General features: G+C 44.0%; 1 protein-coding gene across 6 annotated transcripts in view; it reads right to left on the minus strand.

Moving 5' to 3' along the window:
* Nucleotides 1-20,598, minus strand: part of EVA1A (eva-1 homolog A, regulator of programmed cell death) — a 213,145-nt gene that overhangs the window by 10,379 nt on the left and 182,168 nt on the right. For 4 of the 6 annotated variants that reach the window (XM_069805659.1, XM_069805658.1, XM_069805661.1 and 1 more), the window contains one exon: nucleotides 3,224-3,388. The exons of the other annotated variants lie outside the window; for them this stretch is intronic. In XM_069805659.1, coding sequence (XP_069661760.1) covers nucleotides 3,224-3,388 — 165 coding nt within the window. The remainder of the gene's footprint in view (nucleotides 1-3,223; nucleotides 3,389-20,598) is intronic. 6 annotated transcript variants of the gene reach the window in all.

Genomic DNA, 20,598 nt, shown 5'->3' on the forward strand with positions numbered 1-20,598 from the left:
ATTTTTCAGGCTCCCTTCCCTGGGTGTCTAGTTCTGGCCAAAAGCAAGCATCACACCGTAAAATCAGACTTGCACCTGGCTTCCACTTATCTGCAGGTATTAAATTCAGGAAACTGTCAGGTCCATCTCCGATAATGCCATCAGTGCCAGGCAAGCAAAGGCACTCTGACAGCGGCCGCGACACGAGAAGGTCTGTGTTCGCTAGCTGCCTGATCCGTCTCCTTTCCCTGCAAACCCGGCAGCGTGAGACGTCACGTTCAGCTTCCTACTGTGCGTGCCAAGAAGCGGCTCAGGCAGAGAAGCAGTAACAGAAATTGAGGGGTGTCAAAGAGAACAGGTAATACTGGATGGAGAGGGACTGAGTGCGCGAACGTGCATGCAGCGATGCCAACTCCTAATCTGCCTCGGAGGAGAAGCGGCAGGGATGGATGTCCAGGTGTTGCTGTAAGGGATCAGCCCCAAGGAATGCGGGCGCAGTTGTATCTCTGCCACTGAATAGCTGCATGGCCTTGGGAAAGCCACATGTTACAAGCTACCAAGGTGTTAATGACTGGCCCTGAAGCAAAGTTTTTAAACTTGGGTGCCTGGGTGGCAGTTCCAAAAGGGAAAAATATCCCAAGAACCTCTTGCTCTAGGAGAATAGAGATCACCAAAGATCAGCTGTACAAATGGAGGCACTGGGGCACAGAGGGTCAAGGGCACATTCAGCAGGAAACCATTAGCAAAGTTGTGGAAAATCCTTTAATTCAGATGTAGGGACCAACGTGCACTTTAATCTTTCCTTTATTCTCCCTGTTTGGTAAATCTATGTCTGTATAAGTGGTTGGATTTTTCTCTACCACTGTTCCTGCACAGAAATCCATGGAAGCAGGGTAAATTTTTCATTTCTACAAACTGAACCCTTCAGAGCATCTCAAGTAGCACTACGCATCTAAACTGAGGTAACTGAATCCTGCTACTCGTTGACGGATCCTAGAGAGTCATTCAGCTCTCCCTGTAGCAGACACTTAAAGCTTGATGTACTTACTCATACACAGATATCTAAGACACCCAGGGTCAGGAGGACATCCACACAGAGATGGCAGGTATGAGAAGGGATGTAGGGGAAACTCTTAGCCTTCTAGGGCAGCATCTAGAAGCCAGGTGAACACCCCAGGTCATCTCAAATGAGAGGTCTGACTCTGAACTAGTTAATCTAAAAATCCCTTTACAATCAATGAAAATAAAGGGCATCGCCAGGATATAATCTCATATGTATTTCATAACCATCTATCTCATCATAAAGAGGATTGCTGAGTTAGGTGGCTCCAGGTTCCCACTAGGTCTTTGAGAGTTTTCTGCAACTCTGCATTCAAGTCCAGTTAATGTGGTTGGGCTGCAGGTGCAGAGCTGGTAGGATGTGAACCTGAGACCTCGGTGCCATGCTCTCTCACACGTCCAGTTCTGGGTTAGTGACAACCCACCTGCCCCTCACTGTTGCTACATTCACAGGATCTCGCTAGGACTAAGGTTTAAATTATACTTGCAGGGAGGGCTTCTACGTGCACGTGCTAGATCTGCCAGGAAAGGCTCAGATAAACACTGCTTCTGTTGGGTATGGGGCATCCCTTGTAAAACACGTTGTGCAATAATGGTGTATTTAGGAGAGGGAGTAAGGCATAACTCCTCTCATGTGAGCTGTAAGAAGAATTTTTTTTTTTTTTTTTTTTTTTTTTACTTCTGACTTGTGCAAAGAACAGATGCAATCAAACAAGTTTTTAAATGAATACTCGTCTGCATACACTATACTCCAGCAAAGAGCACCACAAAACCACAGAACTGGTTTTGTCATCTGCAGGATTGTACAAGCACAGACAGGGAAGATAGCAAATGACTGGAGTTATGCAGGAGGGAAAAAAAAAACAAACAAACACAATTTCACAAAGCCATGTGTTGCTACGTTATGTGGTTCCCTGGTCCGCCATTCATTCCAGAATCATACTAAAAGACATCCCCTTTCCTCCCTGCTAGCTTTGAAGACCTTGTCTATGCCTAATCAGCTCACCTACTACTGGTTTTCTCTTCACCACTCTTACTTAGCTGTTCCCAGTCACTCGAACTGTTTCCCTGTGACTTTACACCAAAGCCAAGCAAAATTATTTCAGCTAGCAGTAAATTTGCCCAACACCACAGTATAAGCATAGGAGAGGTTATTCATATCAGGCTGACTTTAGCAAATAGTTTTAATAAAAGAAATAAAACAGGAAGAGAGATTACAGAAATGTCCAAATATTTCCTTTTGCTATTTTTGAAACATTCTTTTAGCGTTTCATTTCAAAATGACATCTTTGTTTGAAAAGTGGTGCATATTTTAAAAATTAATGAATAAACAATGTGAAAACTAAACAAAAGGTGCCATTTGTAGAAGTGAAATGTTTAGATAAATTAAAATGAGCTCAGGAGGGGGTGGTTCTTGCTTAAAAGAATCAGCAGGATCACAAAATTTATTTTGGGCTAACTCAAAATTCTTTTCCTTGACAATTTTTCAGTAAGGCCTCCAAACTGGCAAATCTGTTATTGCTGACTCTTAATTATCTGTGGATTGTATCCAAGCTATGGATTAACTCTGCCAGGAGTGTAGACAGAGACAAGGTATTTCTGCCCATACACACCCTAGAGCTGAATCTCTGGGAGCACAGCCTGGGAATTTCAGAAGTAATGTCATATACCACCTTCTGCGTGTTGGGAAATACAATGCAAAACCACCGACTAGCCCAATACGTGCTCACATGTACTTTTCCTTTATTCATACACCATCCCTTCCTCCTACTCACTTATCCCTATAGATAGCTAAGATTTTATTTAATTCATATCTCTTGGCTTTGCATTTTATGAAAATAGCATCATATTTTAAAGCTCAGTTGAAAACTTCTCTGTCCCCTGCAAGCCAGATCTACTGTCTTTGCCCTGTTGTTTTTTCTTTGCCACTGTATTAGACAGGTCTGCAAAGTATTTCTGTGATGAGTTTTGACATGCATGGCCATGATTGCTATTTCAAGAAACATGGTGTGAGTTTCACCGTTCACTTTAGTCTGTCACTGGTTGCACCTTGAAGTTTCTCTTTCTGACTGTGACGTGGATGGGGTTTTGGGAACAATACAGAAACCCAGAGACGAGGAGATAGAAGGGAACAGTTACCACAACACAGTTAGGTTTGGGCCAACATCGCAATAGTCATAGCTACCTGGGAGAGCTCGCCCTATGTTGGAAGGAGAGACATCAGAAAGGAACACGCCGTCCCCTATAACATTGGGATCAAACACTCTTGGCCACAGTGGAAAATGTGGCTTCTGAAATCCTTGGTAATTGGTTGGTCTTGGCTGGGTTTCATGCAGAAGCTTCTTGGGAACTGAAAGAGAGGAGTACGAAGAGCACAGTTGTTAGAGCAAGTTATTTCAGCTGGTCAGAACGAGAATTATCACATTATGCTATGGGCTCAGCTTATACTTAATTATACCATGTGCAGACCAAACAGACACTCATTTACCACTAGGATGAATGCTCTCCAAATGCCAGCACAGGGACATTCAATGAGAGAACGCTGGAAACTATAAAGTGATTAAGATATTGTTTATTTACAATTAAGCTTTGAGACTAGACTAAGGATCAGATTCGGACTTCTTATTTAGACGCCCATCTTAGAAACTAAAATGCCTAGTAAGCCAGGCTTTGGCCTCAGCCCTAAGCTTCGGAGTACCCCAGCTAGACACCTCCGTCCCTACCACGATCGCGGGCTGGGCAGGATGCCCCATAGCAGTGGGGACTATAGGGTACGCCTGAATCGCTGCCTCTTCCAGCCATCAAGTTGCTGGCTCAAGACTGCACATCAGAATTTTCTGTCCACTCTGGATTCACAAAGCCAGCCTTTGGAGGATGCTGTTCACATCGAATCACAATGTTTAAATGATCCACCACGGCAGTAAGAAACCCCACCTGTAAGAAACCCTCCCCACCCTGTGAGATCCAAAATACACTGTTCTCCATTCAGCTTTAGGCTTTAAGTAAGCTGGGAAAGGCTTATTCTCCATTCCCACCATCCTGAGAAGGAGGGTGAAGACTCAGCTAATCCCTACTGCTCTCCGTGTTTCATCAGCCACAGTGTTAGCAATATGCAGGTGACGCAGGTTAATACGTGACAGTTTGTCAGGAGATCTATGGTCTCTTTCTTCTGTGGACCAAAGCATGCCTTAGTAAGAAGAATATTTTCTCCTCCTTGTGAGGCCAGCTCTTCAGCTGTACATCCAGGTAAAGAAATCAAAGTCAGTGTAGCTACTTCAGTGTACACCCACTGAAGGTGAATCCACTAGGTAAATTCACTAATTTGCCCTGTAAGGACAAAGCAGCATGTCATTTGCAGAGCTGAACCAGTTCTCTGCCTCAGCCATGGACAACACCTGAGGCTATTTCAGAGCAAAGTGCTTTTCCGTACAAAGAGAAGACACACATATACAGGCCGTTCTGCTCAGAAATTAGAGGAAGAGTGATGAAAGACAAAAATAAAGAAATTAAAATTTCCAGAGGAGAAAGATATATTTTCCCCGTCAGTGACTGTATACTAATGTATACATAAAAGCACCATTTTGTCCCTGCAGACAACCAAGACTTTAGTGTGTTAAAGACACAGACTGGTGAGAACTAGGCACAAGTTCACTAGACCCACAGAAACCCCAAAAGAAGATTTCTGGGACGCTCAGCTCTCCTTTCTCCAAGTCTAACGGCAACAGCCTCTCTCGTCCCAAGCAAGCTGCCACCTCCTAGTGCCTCAGTTTCCCCACTGCTCTGCTACTGATAGTGATATCTCTCATCTCCACTCTTCACAGGGGTGTGAAGAGGCATAATTAAAAATGCAAAGCACTTTGAGATCCTTGGCACAAGCATGAAGGAGGACTTGGAAGGAGTGCAACCCTGGAACAGAAAGGAAATTCCTGCCTGCCCCCTGCAGCTAATCAGCTGCCAAGCTGGAGCATGAGATTTAATCACGCCCATTAAATTTGCCTGCATAACTACAAATATTACTGGTGGGGGAAGTGATCCAACCACCTTGTTTACATTGTGTTCAACTTACTGTCTTTGCTGAGGCAAAGAAAATTGTAACTATATTTACTGACTGACCTCCTACATTAGTCTGCCAAGATATCAGCACTGAAGTTCTTGAATTATTAGTAGAGTCATGCTAGGTCAGGAAACAGACATAAAACCCAACAGCTTCTGAATATCAAAGAGCTGGCACAGCAGTTTCTAGTGAAACCTGAATTGGCAACTATCCTCTGATGGGAAGGCAGCAAAAGAAACACATCCCCTGTTAGGAGCTAGACAGAAGCAAGGGGGATACCCGTGCCAGAGAAATATCAGAAAGTCTGGGGAGGAGGTGTGTAGAACAGAGATTATCCTGCAAACCACACCGTCAGGGAGAATTGCAATTCTGGGTGCCTAATCTGAGGCACCCAAAGGGACCCGATATTCAGAGGGCATAGGGCTCAGCACCCTCCAAAAATAAAGACCCCTTTTGCTCTATCTCAGGCTGAGGACCTGAAAGGCATTCAAAAGACACAAGTCAGTTTTCCTTTATGCACTTTTCATCCAAACTGCATCCCAGTAACCTTTTGATACGCATCCGATGAAGAAAACAAAGCAAAAGGAACACAGAGACAATTTCTTAGCAGATTTTGACTGGTCTTTCATGTTTCAGACTGACTCTTCTGCATAAACATCTCCTTTCACCTCCCAGTATTCATAGCCATCTCTGGGGCACAACACAGGCTGGATGGACCTGCATCTTTCTCCAAAAAGGTGACACCACCAGACATTTAAGCATTTGAGCCAAGTGGGGGAAAGAAACACCATCTTTTCCTACACACACCCAGGGAATTGAGCTATGGCTTTTCCACCTTGGCATCTGCGCCACCACCACTACGAATTGTACCTACGGGACTGGGAGAGGAGTCAGGATAAAGCAAAACATTGCTAAATCAGTCAGCAACTGGTCAGCAGCATCCCAAGGAAAAGTAGGGATGGAGAAGTACTCAGAAGGAAGCATTCATACAGACTATTTATTGTCACAGCACCTTAACGGGGTAGGGTTGTGCTGTTATCCCTTTGGGATGGCTGAGGACGTAAGATGACTATCAAGTAGGCATTTGGTGCCTAGAAACACAGCTGGCTATGAAGAGAGATTCCCAAAAGCAGGCGTGTGCTTAACGTCCATGATTAACACGCACTTTGGTACTTCCAAAAATCCCAAGAGGTGCTTGTCTTCACTTCAGCAACTAAAACACTTTAAAATTCTGGAAGCAACTTAGTGCAACACAGGATGTCTACAGCACATGAACCTAGGACTTTTCCGTTTCAAGGGACCATTTTTCTCTGCGGACTCCATAAGCATCTTGAGGACATTTTGCCAGGAAAGGCCTATCTTGGCAAAGAGTAAATAGAGTGACAGCAAGGAGCAAGTTTGTTCTTTTTCTAGTTTATATGATGCTAAACCAATACACAGCTTAGATAGCTTGATTTAGAAAGACAGTAAAATGGAAAGGCTTTCTCAAGTGCAAAACACCTCACAATTTCCAGTTAGCTTCTGTGTGGCAGCCAACTCCACAAGAAAGATTAAACATCTGGTTCCTTGGAAATACCCTCCTTAAATTCTCCAGAGAGCAGTGCATATCACACAAAGCATGGCATGAACTGAAGCAAGGTGTCAAGAAAATTTATTTATGATTAAAACCACCAGAAAAGACTACCTGGGATTTTAGTCTTATCTCAGCATTAAGCACAGAAATCCTGGCAGGGAAAGGTTGGCACTTGGCCTGCTCCATTCAATCAAGCAAAGAAATTAATGCAACTCAGTCAGCAGAACAAGTGATGTGTGTGGACAAGAGGGGAAGAAACGGGGCCTTCAATCAAAGCGTTAACATGCCTGATAGTCAGGAGCCCTGCACCTTAAAATGCACATGAGAAATGAGCTGGGATCATCCGGAAGAGTTGTTCTGGGGACCTCTGGGGACCTTTAGTTTGTCGGGGATAGCAGTCAGCATTGAAACGTGGTATTTATCCAAATGATAAAATCCTCTGGTAACTCGGGCTGGGCAGCTGAGCAGCGCAGGCAGAGGTGTAACTTTCCGGAGGGCAAGTCGTGCTCTGCCACCCACCCCAGGGTCCAACTCGGGCATCACCGCGTGGGCTCCGCATCAGCCAGACAGGACTCGATCTGGAGAGCAAAGTGTCACCATCGCTGTGACAGTCTGTGAAGGCACTTGCAGAATGCAGTTCTAGGTTATAAACCTGCAAGGGAGCTTTTGGATCAGCAGGTTCGTTCCTCAGCCATTACAGGCTTACAAGTCTTTATATAATCTCCCTGTGTCTGTTTTAAAAGCAGTCCTAGCTACCAGCTCCCACTGCTCACCTGTCCGAATCAACATCATCCTAGCAATAATTTATACCAGTTCCCAACCCAAGACCTGCATTACCCATTTGCAATGAATTAATGGTATCAATCCCACAACAAAAGCTCACCGCCACTGCCTGGCAGCTTCTCCCCTGCAGCAACAGGGGCAAAGGAAAATCAAAGCTGGAGTGTGCTCTCACTGGCAGAACAGACCCATCAGATTCGGGTACGAGCAACTGGCAGGACAGTGTGAAAAGGCACATGCTGGTGCTGCTGACAGTATCCTTATTTCTACTTGGTGGAGACTCCTTCTGCTGGGATTTTCACACAAGCACTCTCTTGTGTGGCCAGAAAACTGAGGGCTGACGAAAAGAAAAAGTTACTGTGCCTACAAGCAGCAAAATTCTGAATTATAGTGCTAAGAGATGGAAAAGGCCAGCTGATACCTCACCTCTGTTCATCAAGATAATTTGCTGTGTTTTCTACTATTTTGATCTATCTAGTTTTAAGCACTCCAGTCCTGGAGGTTCGGCCAATTGCCATAAGAGATTATTTTGCAGCAGAATATTGCTCTTTCTGAGGAATTCTTTTCCAATATGCTGCTGAGTGTTTCAATTTAAGCACATATATTACTCCCCCTAATCAAAACATTTAACTGCTACAGACCCCAAATTTTACAGATGGGGAATTGGCTTAGGGACAGAATTTTGAAAGTGTTCAAATATCTAAATTTGTCCAATCTCACAGAGGGACCCTGTGCCAAAGAAAGGAAACAAACTCAGGCTCCCTATATTTCAGCCTTGCACTCAAACCATCCCCTCTCTTTGCTAATTTGATCATTTGGTGTTTCCTGATGCTTGCTCAGTCCAAAACATGCTTAAAGACTTCCACTCCCAGGAAGCAATTATCCCCTGACCTCCATCTTCACTGTATATACAGATCAGTCAACTGGATGGGAGATCAATGAAAGCTGTCTTAAAAACATACAGACAGGGAGTTTGTCGTTCTCCAGTCCTCTGCTATATATTCGCTTGTGCATTTCCAGACCATAAGGTTTACTCTGAAAGCTCAGTATGATTAAAGCAGATCAGGACCTTCAGCAAATCCTCCTGTGAATGCTTGAAGCAGAGTGCAATTTGAACAAAACATGACTCCCTCACCAATGAAAATTACAACCAAGCCTTTTATCTGGGCAGGTTGGGGCCAGAAATTGTTGATGCTCAACATATTTTTAAAATAATAAAAAAAAATCCTACTGTGAGTAAACACCCACTATAAACTACTGCAGGTTTTTAGAGGTAGCAGCTCTGAAGGATTTTTGTTTGAAACAAAATGCACAGCATCCAACCAGAAATGGGATCATTCATGTTTCTGAACTATTACAAGAAAGCAATTCCTTAGCATATATGTAAGGTATATGGCGCTCTCAGATTGCAGAATTAAAAGTGTTTTATGTGCTGCAAAACCTAAACTCACTAAGCAGTCAGTCAACAATATCTATTAAAATAATGGATTTTGGCTGTGTCAGACCACAAAATATCACAATATAATCACAGAGCAAGACTGAAAAAATCCCATATGTAAGAAGACTCTGCACCTGGTGACAACAGTAACACCACTGTATGCCTAGAAACATGGGGGTGGAAGATGATAATTTGATTAACAAAAGTAAATTGAGGCACAGCCTACCCCCTTGGCTTTTTCCCAAGGGTCTCAGACATGGCTGAGGAGCAAGTTGAAACCTTTTCCAGCTGCCTGTGTCCCATCTACCTCAGTGCTGGATGTGCCCCTTTCAAGTGAATAAAACCCCCTTTGCCTCACATGGCAAGAAGTTTTACCTCTTCTTGTGATCACATGTGTCATATCAGACATCCAAAGCCTACCTTCAATTCCTGCCCTGCCACCAGGCATTCCCCCTTCATCTGACAGGGGAGTTTTTTGGCCAGATATTGGTGTAACCACGTGACAGGAGACCATCAGATCCTACAGCTCTTAAATGTCTCCATGAGCAGCTAGATGGCCTGGGCATCCCCATGTAAAAGGCTAAGTGCACTGGACATCAACTCCATGCCTTGGCTGCAAAGCCATATCGTACCTCTGGGCATCATATAGCATATTTAGAGTAAAAGTATAGGACAGTGTCCTGGTTTCAGCTGGGATGTAGTTAGCTGTCTTCCTAGTAGCTGGTACAGTGCTATGTTTTGAGTTCAGTATGTGAAGAATGTTGATAACACTGATGTTTTCAGTTGTTGCTCAGTAGTGTTCAGACTACAGTCAAGGATTTTTCAGCTTCTCATGCCCAGCCAGGGCACCTGACCCAAACTGGCCAACAGTGTATTCCATACCATGGGACGTCCCATCTAGTTTAGGAACTGGGAAGGGGGGGGCAGGGATTCGCCGCTCAGGGACTGGCTGGGTGTCGGTCGGCGGGTGGTGAGCAATTGCCCTGCGCATCATTTGTACATTTCGATCCTTTTATTACTGCTGTTGTCATTTTATTAGTGTTATCATTATCATTATTAGTTTCTTCTTTTCTGTTCTATTAAACCGTTCTTATCTCAACCCAGGAGTTTTGCTTCTTTTCCTGATTTTCTCCCCCCGATGGGGGGGAGTGAGTGAGCGGCTGCGTGGTGCTTAGTTGCTGGCTGGGGTTAAACCACGACAGACAGTTTACACAGAAAGTGTAAAGTGTCCTAGGAGACAGCAGGACAGTGAAGGGACTTTGTGCAACAGAACATGTCTGAAAGCTGGGATTTGATCTGGCTGCCATGTAAAATCTTCACTCTCACAAAAAAATAAAACAAAAAACAACAGAGCAGAGGCTTAATGAACACAAGTGGTCCAGACTTCAGCTTTCCATCTCCTTCAATCATTTTTGAAAGGGAATTTTTTCACCCAGCATTGATATAGTCTGCAATCCTGAAACCGAATGCAAAACCCAAGAGAAAAAGGGAGTTACTCAGCCTGCTGCAGGCGAGTTTTCCGTGCGCAGTAGTTCCAAACCACCGATAACAAGGAAGTGACTCATGCCAATTACAGTAAGTCCACTTCCAAGCACCACGCGGAAATCAAGTGAGACCGTCTGGGAAAATAGCCCTGTCATAACCAAAGCCACCTACACCTCCCCGAGCCCACAGCCTGCGCCAGGGCCCTCCTCCTCTGCCCCTCCCTTCAGACGCTGCCCGAAGCAGAAATCCGTCTCTTCTGCTGGTGATTTTGGGGCTGGTGGGAAGCAGCACAAGCTGGAATGCCTGACACAACTCATACAAACTTTCAGAATACTCTGCCAAGACTACTCCTGAGGAAGCCCAAATGCTTCACCCTTTACTGCATCTTCTGACAGCAGCTAACTACAGAAAGATTGTGCAATAAGAATATAAATATAACACAGAAAACCTTTTATCTTGTTTGCTTTCCACAGAAAAGGAGATGTTCATTCTTTTCTCATGCAGCTGCACTCAGAGAAGTGACTTCAGAAGTGGTAGCGATTCCAGTCCAGAAACAAAGCCCATCTAACACAAATTATCTCTGTCTCACCGTTCCTCCCAGTGAAATCTCTCACGGGTATATGGCCCTGTGATGGGAGAGGCTTGAGGAGATGAAGGAGATTAAGGAAATGGTGCACCTCCAACCGAGACCCCATGGGCCAGAGACAGACACAAGCACTGCTCCCTGCCAGCCTCTCCCCTTCTTGCACAGGGCTGCAGAACACCTTCCCCTGATTCCTCCTATTTCTGCCTGTCCAGAAGTGCAATAACCTTATTGTAAAATCCAGTTCACCTAATCTGGGAATTCAATCCATGCATGCCCTGTACGTGCCTAATAAAGAAGTCCTCCTTAAATAAGGTATGTTCCTAAGCTCCTTGTATCATCAACAGTGAAAGGTGGGCGCCTTTGAAAGCCTTCAGGGGAGATTCTGTCTACTTAAATTTAGGAGCCTAATTAGGGATAGTTAATGAATCATAATGTTACCTTTGGATTTATTCTCCTGAGTGTATCTGAGTTAAAATCTTATGAACTGCTTCACATCTTTTACTCAGATATTTTTCTTCTATCTTGAACTTTTCAAATCAGGATTTGAAGCTACAAACACCTTAATTTCTATCCAATGATGCATGTGCTTGATCTATCCACAGGCAGTTTTCCTCCTGCTTTCATAGCCATGAAAGTCAGTTGTTCTTCTTTCATCATCTTAAATGTAATAACAGAATATGAAGCATCTATTGCCAGCAACTCATAAATCTCCTGCTTGATGTGGCTTTTGGTCTCCAAAGGGCACAGTGGAAAGCATCGCATGCACCAGTCTGTTCCCTACATGTTCTATTTGGAAAGAAAAATGGATCAAAAGAAAGCAAGTCTTGTAAGAGATACCTGCAGATACGAAGAGTTACTTTCATCTGGTAGATTTCTGCCTGCTCCCAAAGTCAGGAGAGTTCTGCATTTTCAGAAGATAATGCATCTTTAGGAGGATGAGACTCAAGCTGAGGCTTGTCCAAATTCCAGCATGCTCAGCTACACCCCCCCAAACCCAACAGGGGTCCTTCTGCCCACCATAGCTGTAGGACCTCTCTGGCAGTCCAGCCGCATCTGATCTCCACCAGGCCCAGAGACTACGACAGTAACTTTATACACCCGAGCAGCAGCAGTGTATTTCAGGGAATCGAGATGGGGCTAGATCAAACCATTAATGTCACCTCCAGGTGCCACCGCTAGAAGCATGGGTAACTACTATCAGCAAGGTCGCTGCAGGAACAGAAATCTGACTTGGCACTCACAGATGGGCTGAGTTCGACTCTGCTGAATTAAGCAACTTTCCCTTCATTTACATGTTGAGCATGGTCAGAACCTGACCTTCCAACTACGTAGCCTCAATTCCAGAAGTAGCAGCAGGCAGGGGAGAAAACACCTCTAATAATCACGAGGGTGCTAAGCAAGGACCGACAGCACCTGGGAGAAGCTGCCAGTCTCCCAGACTAGGAAGGGTACAGCAGGAGAGTCCCAGAGTCAGGTTTGGGTTTCCTTTTTCTGCAGCACACAAGGATGTCTGAATCAGGCGCCTGGGCGCTTTATCAGTGAAGAGAAAGACACAATACAGAGGATGGCACAAAAAGGAGAATAAAATTAACAAGGAAATCCGACTCGTTCTTCCAGTCTTCCCTGTTGCCCCTATTTGGACTGCATCTATCACATACTTGCATTGGTACTTTGCAAACCAGCCCACTCATGTATGGATTACATAAGCGTTATAGAGAATACCAGTTTGCTGGTCTCTTCAGAGGAGACTTTTATTACAGACTTTTATGCAATGCTCTAAGTATATCCACTCCACTTTGGACCAAAGCAGAGTAATGCTAAATTTCAGATTTTGACACAATTCCTATTTTTTCTCATCATGTTCAGTCACTTTAATCAAACATTTAACACTGCAAGACTTTACTATTTTAAATTACTTTTATAGTACAGAACTGTTGCCCTTGACTTATTTGGGCTATAGAGCTTGGCAGAAAGTCTTTTGTGCAGCTCATCTATTTTTCAGGAAAATATGTGACACAATATGTGGCTCCCAGGAGGATGCTGACGGAGCAGTAAGCATTGTGTGATCAAGTGTGGCTGATCCAGAGCCAGGGCATTGCTCATGCAGAGAATTGCTCGCCAGCAAGGGAGGAGAGTCTCTGTGCTCGGGATGCCAACACACACCCAAGTGGTTGCAGCCCTGCAAGTTACCAGGAATCAGCTGAGTCACAGCAACCGATTCTGTAAAACTCAGGGCAAAAGAGACTCCCTTAAATTTCAGTGAAAGGTATATAAGCCCTGTCAGTGAAAGAGGACCTTAGAGGTCTTTGCTATTACATACCTGAAGGCAGTGGCTGGGCGAGTACTATGTATCACTGTGAGATGCTTAAATGATAGCCAGGGCAAGGATATCCAAGATAAAGTAAGGAGAAAGGGATGGAATAAAGGGCCAGAGGCTCTGAAACACTCTGGAGCTGATGGGAAGCCATCCCAACCTCCACCAGGGACAGGAGAGGGATGGCAGAGAAGCAGGAGCCCAGGCAGGAAAGGAAGGTACCAGGGAAAGAAAGCAAGAACATCCACAGCTGCACTGCACTGCTCAAATATTTGAATAGTTAGAAGCCTGATGCTTCAGCATCTGAGCCAACAACTAGCCCGATACGATTCAACCATTATATTCCAAGAGTTAGGAATATAATTTCTCCTCCGAGACTACTGACCAAGATGGGCATTTAGGGGATTTGCTGTGCCCATCTCTGAAGCAATGTCACACATCCTGTAGTCCACAGACAACTGGTGACCTCTAAAGCATCAGAAAAGTGATCCAGAAAAAAACTAATTCAAAGAAAAACCAAAACCAGCATATCCCTGGATGTTCCCCCATGGTTTGTCTCAGTGTCTGCTGGCAGGCACAGCCAGGAGATGCTTCCCGTCTGCTCTCCTTGCCTAATAAAAATGTTTGTAATTACAGCAGTAAAACTATGCTCTGTAAAAAAATGTTTTCTTTTTATCTAAGTGCTACTTATCCAACAGTGCATGCTAGTTCTTTATCAGTTCATCAGCTTTTCCTCTCCGTAACCAAACAGCAGAGAACTAGGCAAGGGGCTAGAATTTTTTTCCAAAAAAGATAGCAGTGCCTTGATAACAGGAACTGAGGAATGTCTTCAGAAAGCAGCCGGTAACCTCTGCCATTAAATGAAGTGACTTTGGTCACATAGTTGAGTTAGTGTGGCAATTCTCAGGATCCCATGAGATGCCCAAACTGGAAACCCTGCACAAGGAAAGGTTATCAATAGCATTGGAATAAAGACTAGGAGTGAACAAAACCATATAAGGTAGCTACAATGCTAAATGCATTTCTGTCACATACAGACAAATGCAGATTAATATTTAGTGAACAAAAATACAATTTAATTCAAGATGCAGAACTTGATGTGGAGATCATTGGCTCCTGTTGTTCAGGACTTGGCTTATATGAGAAGCCAAGCTACGCTAACAAACTTGAAAGCCAAGGGTATATGAACAAAGTGGCAAAACTGTTTTCAATATAAATCCTTCTATTCACATGGTCATAACCTGTGAGACATCCTCCTTTGGGGCTGAGACTTCCTGAGCACAGTGGAAAGTTTGAGGGAAAATCCTGTAGATGTTTTTGAATTATGAGAATATTAAACCTCCCCTGTTTTTTTAAAGAAGTACATTTAACTGGCAGAACCTCTCTAACACACAGCATCAGCCTTAAATTATCTGGCTTGTAGACTGTGAAAAGTTCTTTGCATGGTTTATGTATTTTTTTTTTCTAGCAGAAAAACACGTAGCATGCATCATCTTGCTTCCATGCATATCCTGAGGGAGCAGTAAGGACTGCGAGCTCAAGTGTTACTACAGTTGCTACTGCGAGTAGCTGCCAGTTTTGTGGAACAGCAAATTATAGTCACTTTCCTGACGCCACATAAAAGCAGATACACACCATGGAAAACAATGCCAGGGTTTTGTTTTAGCCCAGCCAGGATGTTACTGAGCACCTACCCTACGCTCTTATGCAACTTGCCCTGCAGCTACTTCCACCAGCACAGTCTGGGAGCACAGGGAAAAAACTGTGGGAATACTCAGTGCTGGATGCTTGTGGCAGCTTTCCAGTACTTAATAACGATTTCTTTTTAAGAGAACACAAGGTTTTTAAAGCTAAATGTTTGTTTCTATTAGGCTTCATGAAATGTTCAGCAAGGACAATATTTCAGGCACGCTAGTCTGCACTTTTCCACTCTTCACATATGTAATTAAGATTCATTTATATGAATATCCCTATCTCAAATGATGCCTCGATTCACACCACCTAATTGAAGGCACTTTACTGGGACAGGAGGTGGCTAATTCATCCCTCCATTAATTTTACAGATAGGCTGACTAATATCTTGGTTTAACCACTTCAGTTAAATACCTGCATTAGTGCAAGTAAGGCTTTGCAAGACTGAGCTGCAAGTATGCAAGTTATATATACACTGGTGTAGGATATTGCTGGGAAAAAGGCTTATCTCATTTATTCCAAAGTTAATGGAGCTAAGTGATCCTGAATCAAATCCTACCCACCAATTAGTGCAGAAATTATTCTAGGGCTACTTGGGACTCCCTTGAGACCTCTCCAACAGACTAGCAGGTCTCTGACACATCCTAGCCACTCTTGATTCATCGGGTTGCCACCCAAGCCAAGCCCTGGCGTGGTCATTCTGGGAAGGTCTGCAACGCTCCCTTTCCAGTGGCCATTGCCAAGCATGGTCCGGTTTCTGCCTGCTGGGGTAGCACGGCCTGTCAGCTGCCATCTCTCCTACCTCACCTTTCAAAATGACTGAATTCAATCTGTTAAAACGTGTAAATAGAGACACATCTTAATCTGCCATGTGTTTAAAATTGTTTCTTATTATATATTCCCTAGGAAATGCAGGTTGTTAACTCTATTTTTAGGCTTCCTTTTTGGGACTCTTAAGAAAAAAAAATTAAGACCTTAACACATACCTTTGCTGCTAGTAACTTGAACCCAGTGCAGATCCTTTACCTGGCATGCACTCAATTTAAGTTGCCACTTCTTTCGAGTGGAATACAATGCTCTGTATTGCAGTATTTGTTCCCTCTATTGGATATCTTGAGCCCACCAACCCTGATATCTTATCATCAGATGAAAGGATTAATCCAACACAAAGAGGCTGTGAACCTCTTTTGAACAAGTAAACCCTTAACAAAAAAATTTCCAGCAGGCCGTATAGACAGGGATGGTTAAAGAGACCCTGAAAACAGCAAGAAAACTCACAAATACAGTGCTTCAAAGTATTTCTGTCCCATGTTGGGATGAGCCCTGTTCATACCAATGGAGAAACTGCTCATCTCTGTATAGACATGTGCTGCATAATTTGCTTGACTCACAAATAAGAGTGGCCGGTGCCCTAAAGGAAAATGAATCCTTATCAATGCAACTGCACAGGATAAAATCTACCTCACAACCTGCTTGTGTTATAGTGACAAGGTGTTATTAATTGCAGTTCCAATAACCATCCACATTACTTAAAATCTGAAGTAATCCACTTTAATTACCTTAACTCTAATAACTGCATGGGATCATAACAGCTAGAGGAGAAAAATAGTTGTTAACTTGTTGACTGCCAGATGCAGACTGCTGATAGGAGATATAGCAGATACTAAAGTATTAAAACTGACCTCAGCCTGGCAGGAGAGGGCTGTGATTCATGCCCATGACTCCTAGGCACAGTGGGAGTACAAACAAATAATTGAACAAAGATCAAAGTATTAGCTGTTCCAGTGGAATAAGGCAGGAGATTAATCTCTCAATTACTCTCAGGTAAACCTCCTTCCTAACTTTCTCCCAGTTCAGCAGGAACTTCAGCAAGTCCAGTGTAGAAATCTGTTACATTGCCGCCTTGTTTATACCTCTACCATCCCGTTAAAATTATTGTTATGGTGGAGGGTGAGAACTGGCCCACCATGCTGCTTAGTCAGAGCTTTCCATCTTTGAGTTGATTCAGACTTTTCTCTGTGAAAAATAAAGAACCTATCTGAAAAAAATCTGTATTTTAAAAATAACTTGCATGAAAAATACTTTCTTCACCCTAGAGCAAATAATTCACTTCCATTTATGTCCCAGGTAATGGAAAGTCTAAGACAAATAGAGTTCAAAGTAAGGCACATTGTGAAAGAGGCACACTCTAATTAAAAACGCAGTATGTAGAAGAAATGTCATCTTTATGCTTGTACAACAGTCAGTGCAAAGAACTGCCTGCCCAATTTCCCAAGAGCAATAAAAGTTTTGGAGGCACCAAAGTACAGATTTGCAGCCAAGTTTCACAGAGCTGGAAATTGAAACCTATCATCAGTCTAGTCTCCATATAGCTGGCTGGTAAAAGGAGTGAAATGGCTATGACATTATTCAAACTCAGGCATCCAATGAAACATATGAGCACTGACTCTGATATATTACCCATCAACAGCTTCCCAGACTCTTTCAAGGGGAATCACAGCAGTTTCCAAAGCAGGGTCTTGCACCGGTCCTCACGCAGCTTGTACCACCCTGTAAATCTACTCTCACGGGACTGAAAGGACAGAGGTGAGACGAATGGTCAGACTGGACCTTCCTGGCGCTGGACTCTGAGCCCCAGACTGCCTGCTTCCCTGCGGGCCAAGCAGGCAATGAAGTGGTTGGTGCCACTTGCTGTGCATGAAGACGATGTTTACCCCCAGATTTTGTATTTCCACTGATCATCTTCAGAGGCAGAAAGGATTCGTCTTCCTCAGCGGGGGCCTGATGTCATCTGAGGATGTTTTGTTTTGTTTACCTTCTTCTGAAAGGTTGGAGACTAAATAGACGGTATCCACAGCTATCTGCAGGCAACAAGCACCTAGCCGTAGAGGGGGAGGCTGTGATCTGGAAACAAACCCAGGCGTAGGAGGGATGACCCTAGCCTCGTCAGCAGACCCTGACCTTCACTCAAAGGGTGCCTGAAGTGATGAGGAAACCTGGGAAGGGAAATGTGTGTGGTCCTTCCAGTGTTCTGTTTAGACCCATGAAGATTTTGTGATAGATAAAGATCATCTGATCTTTGGAACCGTTACAAAGACACAAGGAGCATTAGCCTCCACTATTACATGTCCTGGAAGAAGTAAACTGTGGTTGGTGTGATGCAAGGAAATTAAACACACCATTCACCTGGTACAGTATGACAACCTTCAAGCCATTAAACTCTCTTAGCATTCAAAACAGCATGGCTCCATCAGAAATGCCTGCTGGGAATAGCGTGTGGCCCATGCTAACTTCTAAGCCACGTCAGGACCATGCAACACCAAATATCGTTTCTGCAACTTAGCAGGACGGTCCATTGAGTTCCAGTGTCAGGAGCTCCTGGGCTTTGGCACTATTTTGTTCATCAGTACAGACATACTCAGTTAAGTCCAGAGGTCAAACACCCAAGACTAAGCAGCTGCTCTAGCTTGGGAGGTCAGCACTGCTCCTCAGGGCTCAAAGCATCTGGGACGTGAGATCACAGGTCTGTAGCAGCACAACAGACGTGGGACCCAATGACTTGGAGACGTGTCAGGCCAAGAAAAGAGCTGGAGCTGCTGCCTGTCTGCAGCAAAGGAAGCTGGGATAGCCCTGTGGGACAGCACCCAGACACAGGGCTGTGACATATATTCAGCTCAGAGATGTTATCAGCTCTGTGTTATATGAACGGACAGCCCTTTAGAAACACTGAATGCTGAAATGCTCCACGGGGCAAGACGACGACTGACAAAATTTGCCTGGCCTCTCCTGAACTGTCCCTGCACACATGTCCCAGCCATGCCTGTAACAAAAAAACTGATTTATACAGAGGTACCTGCCTCCAACGGACCATCTGTGATGCACCATCTGCCCCGTGGAGCACTACACGTCCCCTTGACTTGACAGAGCTACACGGAGAGCAGCGCTCAGCCTCCACCGAGAATGGAAAGAGACTGAACTCAGCCAGCCCAAGCTGAACACTCTTATCAAACTGCTTTATTAGCACAGCGTAGAGCTGCTACTGCCCAGAAACAGGAAGGAAACATATTACCATATCTTTCCCTAGTGCTCCTCCTTTCCCTTTAAACACAAAGAACAAAAAGGTTGTGTTAGAGAGTCCAGCAGGCTCATGTGATTGTAAAAGGATATTATACTGGGCACCTCATCCATCAAAGAGACCAGCAGGGTTTAAGGGAGAGATGGTGGGATCACATAGTCTCCTGGGCCAAATTCAAGCCATAAATGTTTCTCCTTTTTATGTCTAAGGGAAGTCTTTGACTTTTAATCTTTCCATATTTCAATTAAATGATGCAAATAACAGAGAGCTAAAATAGATGATAGATGCACAGCTAACCTCCCCCATGTTCTTCAGTTCTAAGATTTCTCTCTTAAATACCAGTACAACCACTCTGTAAAATTACAGTGGAACTTATTCTTAAGCCATGCTCGTATCAATCATTTGATTTAATGAGCTATCCAAAGACTGTTTCCTATTGGTGCTAGAACCAACTGCAGAGATAAAAGATAACTTCCTATGTGGAAACTCTTATCCCTTATCCATTCCCATCTAGGCAAGGCTGTAGAGCCACACTTGTACACAATTAATCATTATTAAACTTTTGCAAAAATGTAACGGTATCATCTGATATTAAAACTCCTTTTCCTTTTCAATTTGACTGACTAAAAACAAAAGTCCATTTTCTGATGGAGCTCCCTCAGACCAATACCACCAGCTGTTTAGAGAAGAACATCTCTTACAGACATGTTTTGCATTTATTTATTTTCTTGTTCTTCTCTTGGTATTTATCAGGAGTTTTCCAGCAAGGAAGACCCTGATTGCACTATCAGGAAAACCAACAGAATAAACAGTCCTAGAGAAATAAGTCCACATCAGCGTTGAGCATGTGGAGCCAGAGACACAGCTCTGGCAAGCCGATCACCCACAAGTGGGTTGAACTGCATCTCCCCACTTCCACAACAGCCACAGATTTACAAGCGCTCCAGCTCTCGAGACAGAAAACTTCCACCCAGCCAAATACAAGTATTTCCCTTCCCTGGGTGACAAGCTTACCAGGGCTGTGCTCCCAGGTCCAGCTCCAACTCTGGAGAGCACAAACTCCTCCTAGACATAATTATTAATGGAAGTCTTGCCCTGAGACACCTTGACATAGACCTCAATAGGAGGTCGTACACTGGCTTCTGCTGGTGCTGGCACATGCACACAGATGGACACAAGCCACCATGAAAGATAAACTGTCAGGAGGGATTAAAAGCTCGCTGTGCAACTAGTCCTGAACCCAGCCACCTTCTACCTCCTTTGTTCCGTGTTCCAGCTTTAACACTTACTGCAGCAAAGAGCTGCAAAAAATGCTGCTGATAAACGTGGGGCTTAATCAAACAAAGCACACATAATTATTTGATTAAGAATCATTTTCTCTTTACAAATAAAGAGAAAATTCAAAACAGTTGTGCCCTTCTGCATTCATAGTGTGGAAGGAGCCAGGGTGGAATTTGAACAGAGTTAGCTGAGGTTTCTGACTGCCAGGCCAGTGTGAGCCAGACCATGTCCTGGCCTCTTGGGAGGAATGTCTGGACAGAGGAATTGCTCTTTTCCCTGGGT

The sequence above is a fragment of the Haliaeetus albicilla genome, chromosome 18 (assembly GCF_947461875.1).
Source record: "Haliaeetus albicilla chromosome 18, bHalAlb1.1, whole genome shotgun sequence".
In the NCBI taxonomy this organism is placed as follows: domain Eukaryota; kingdom Metazoa; phylum Chordata; class Aves; order Accipitriformes; family Accipitridae; genus Haliaeetus; species Haliaeetus albicilla.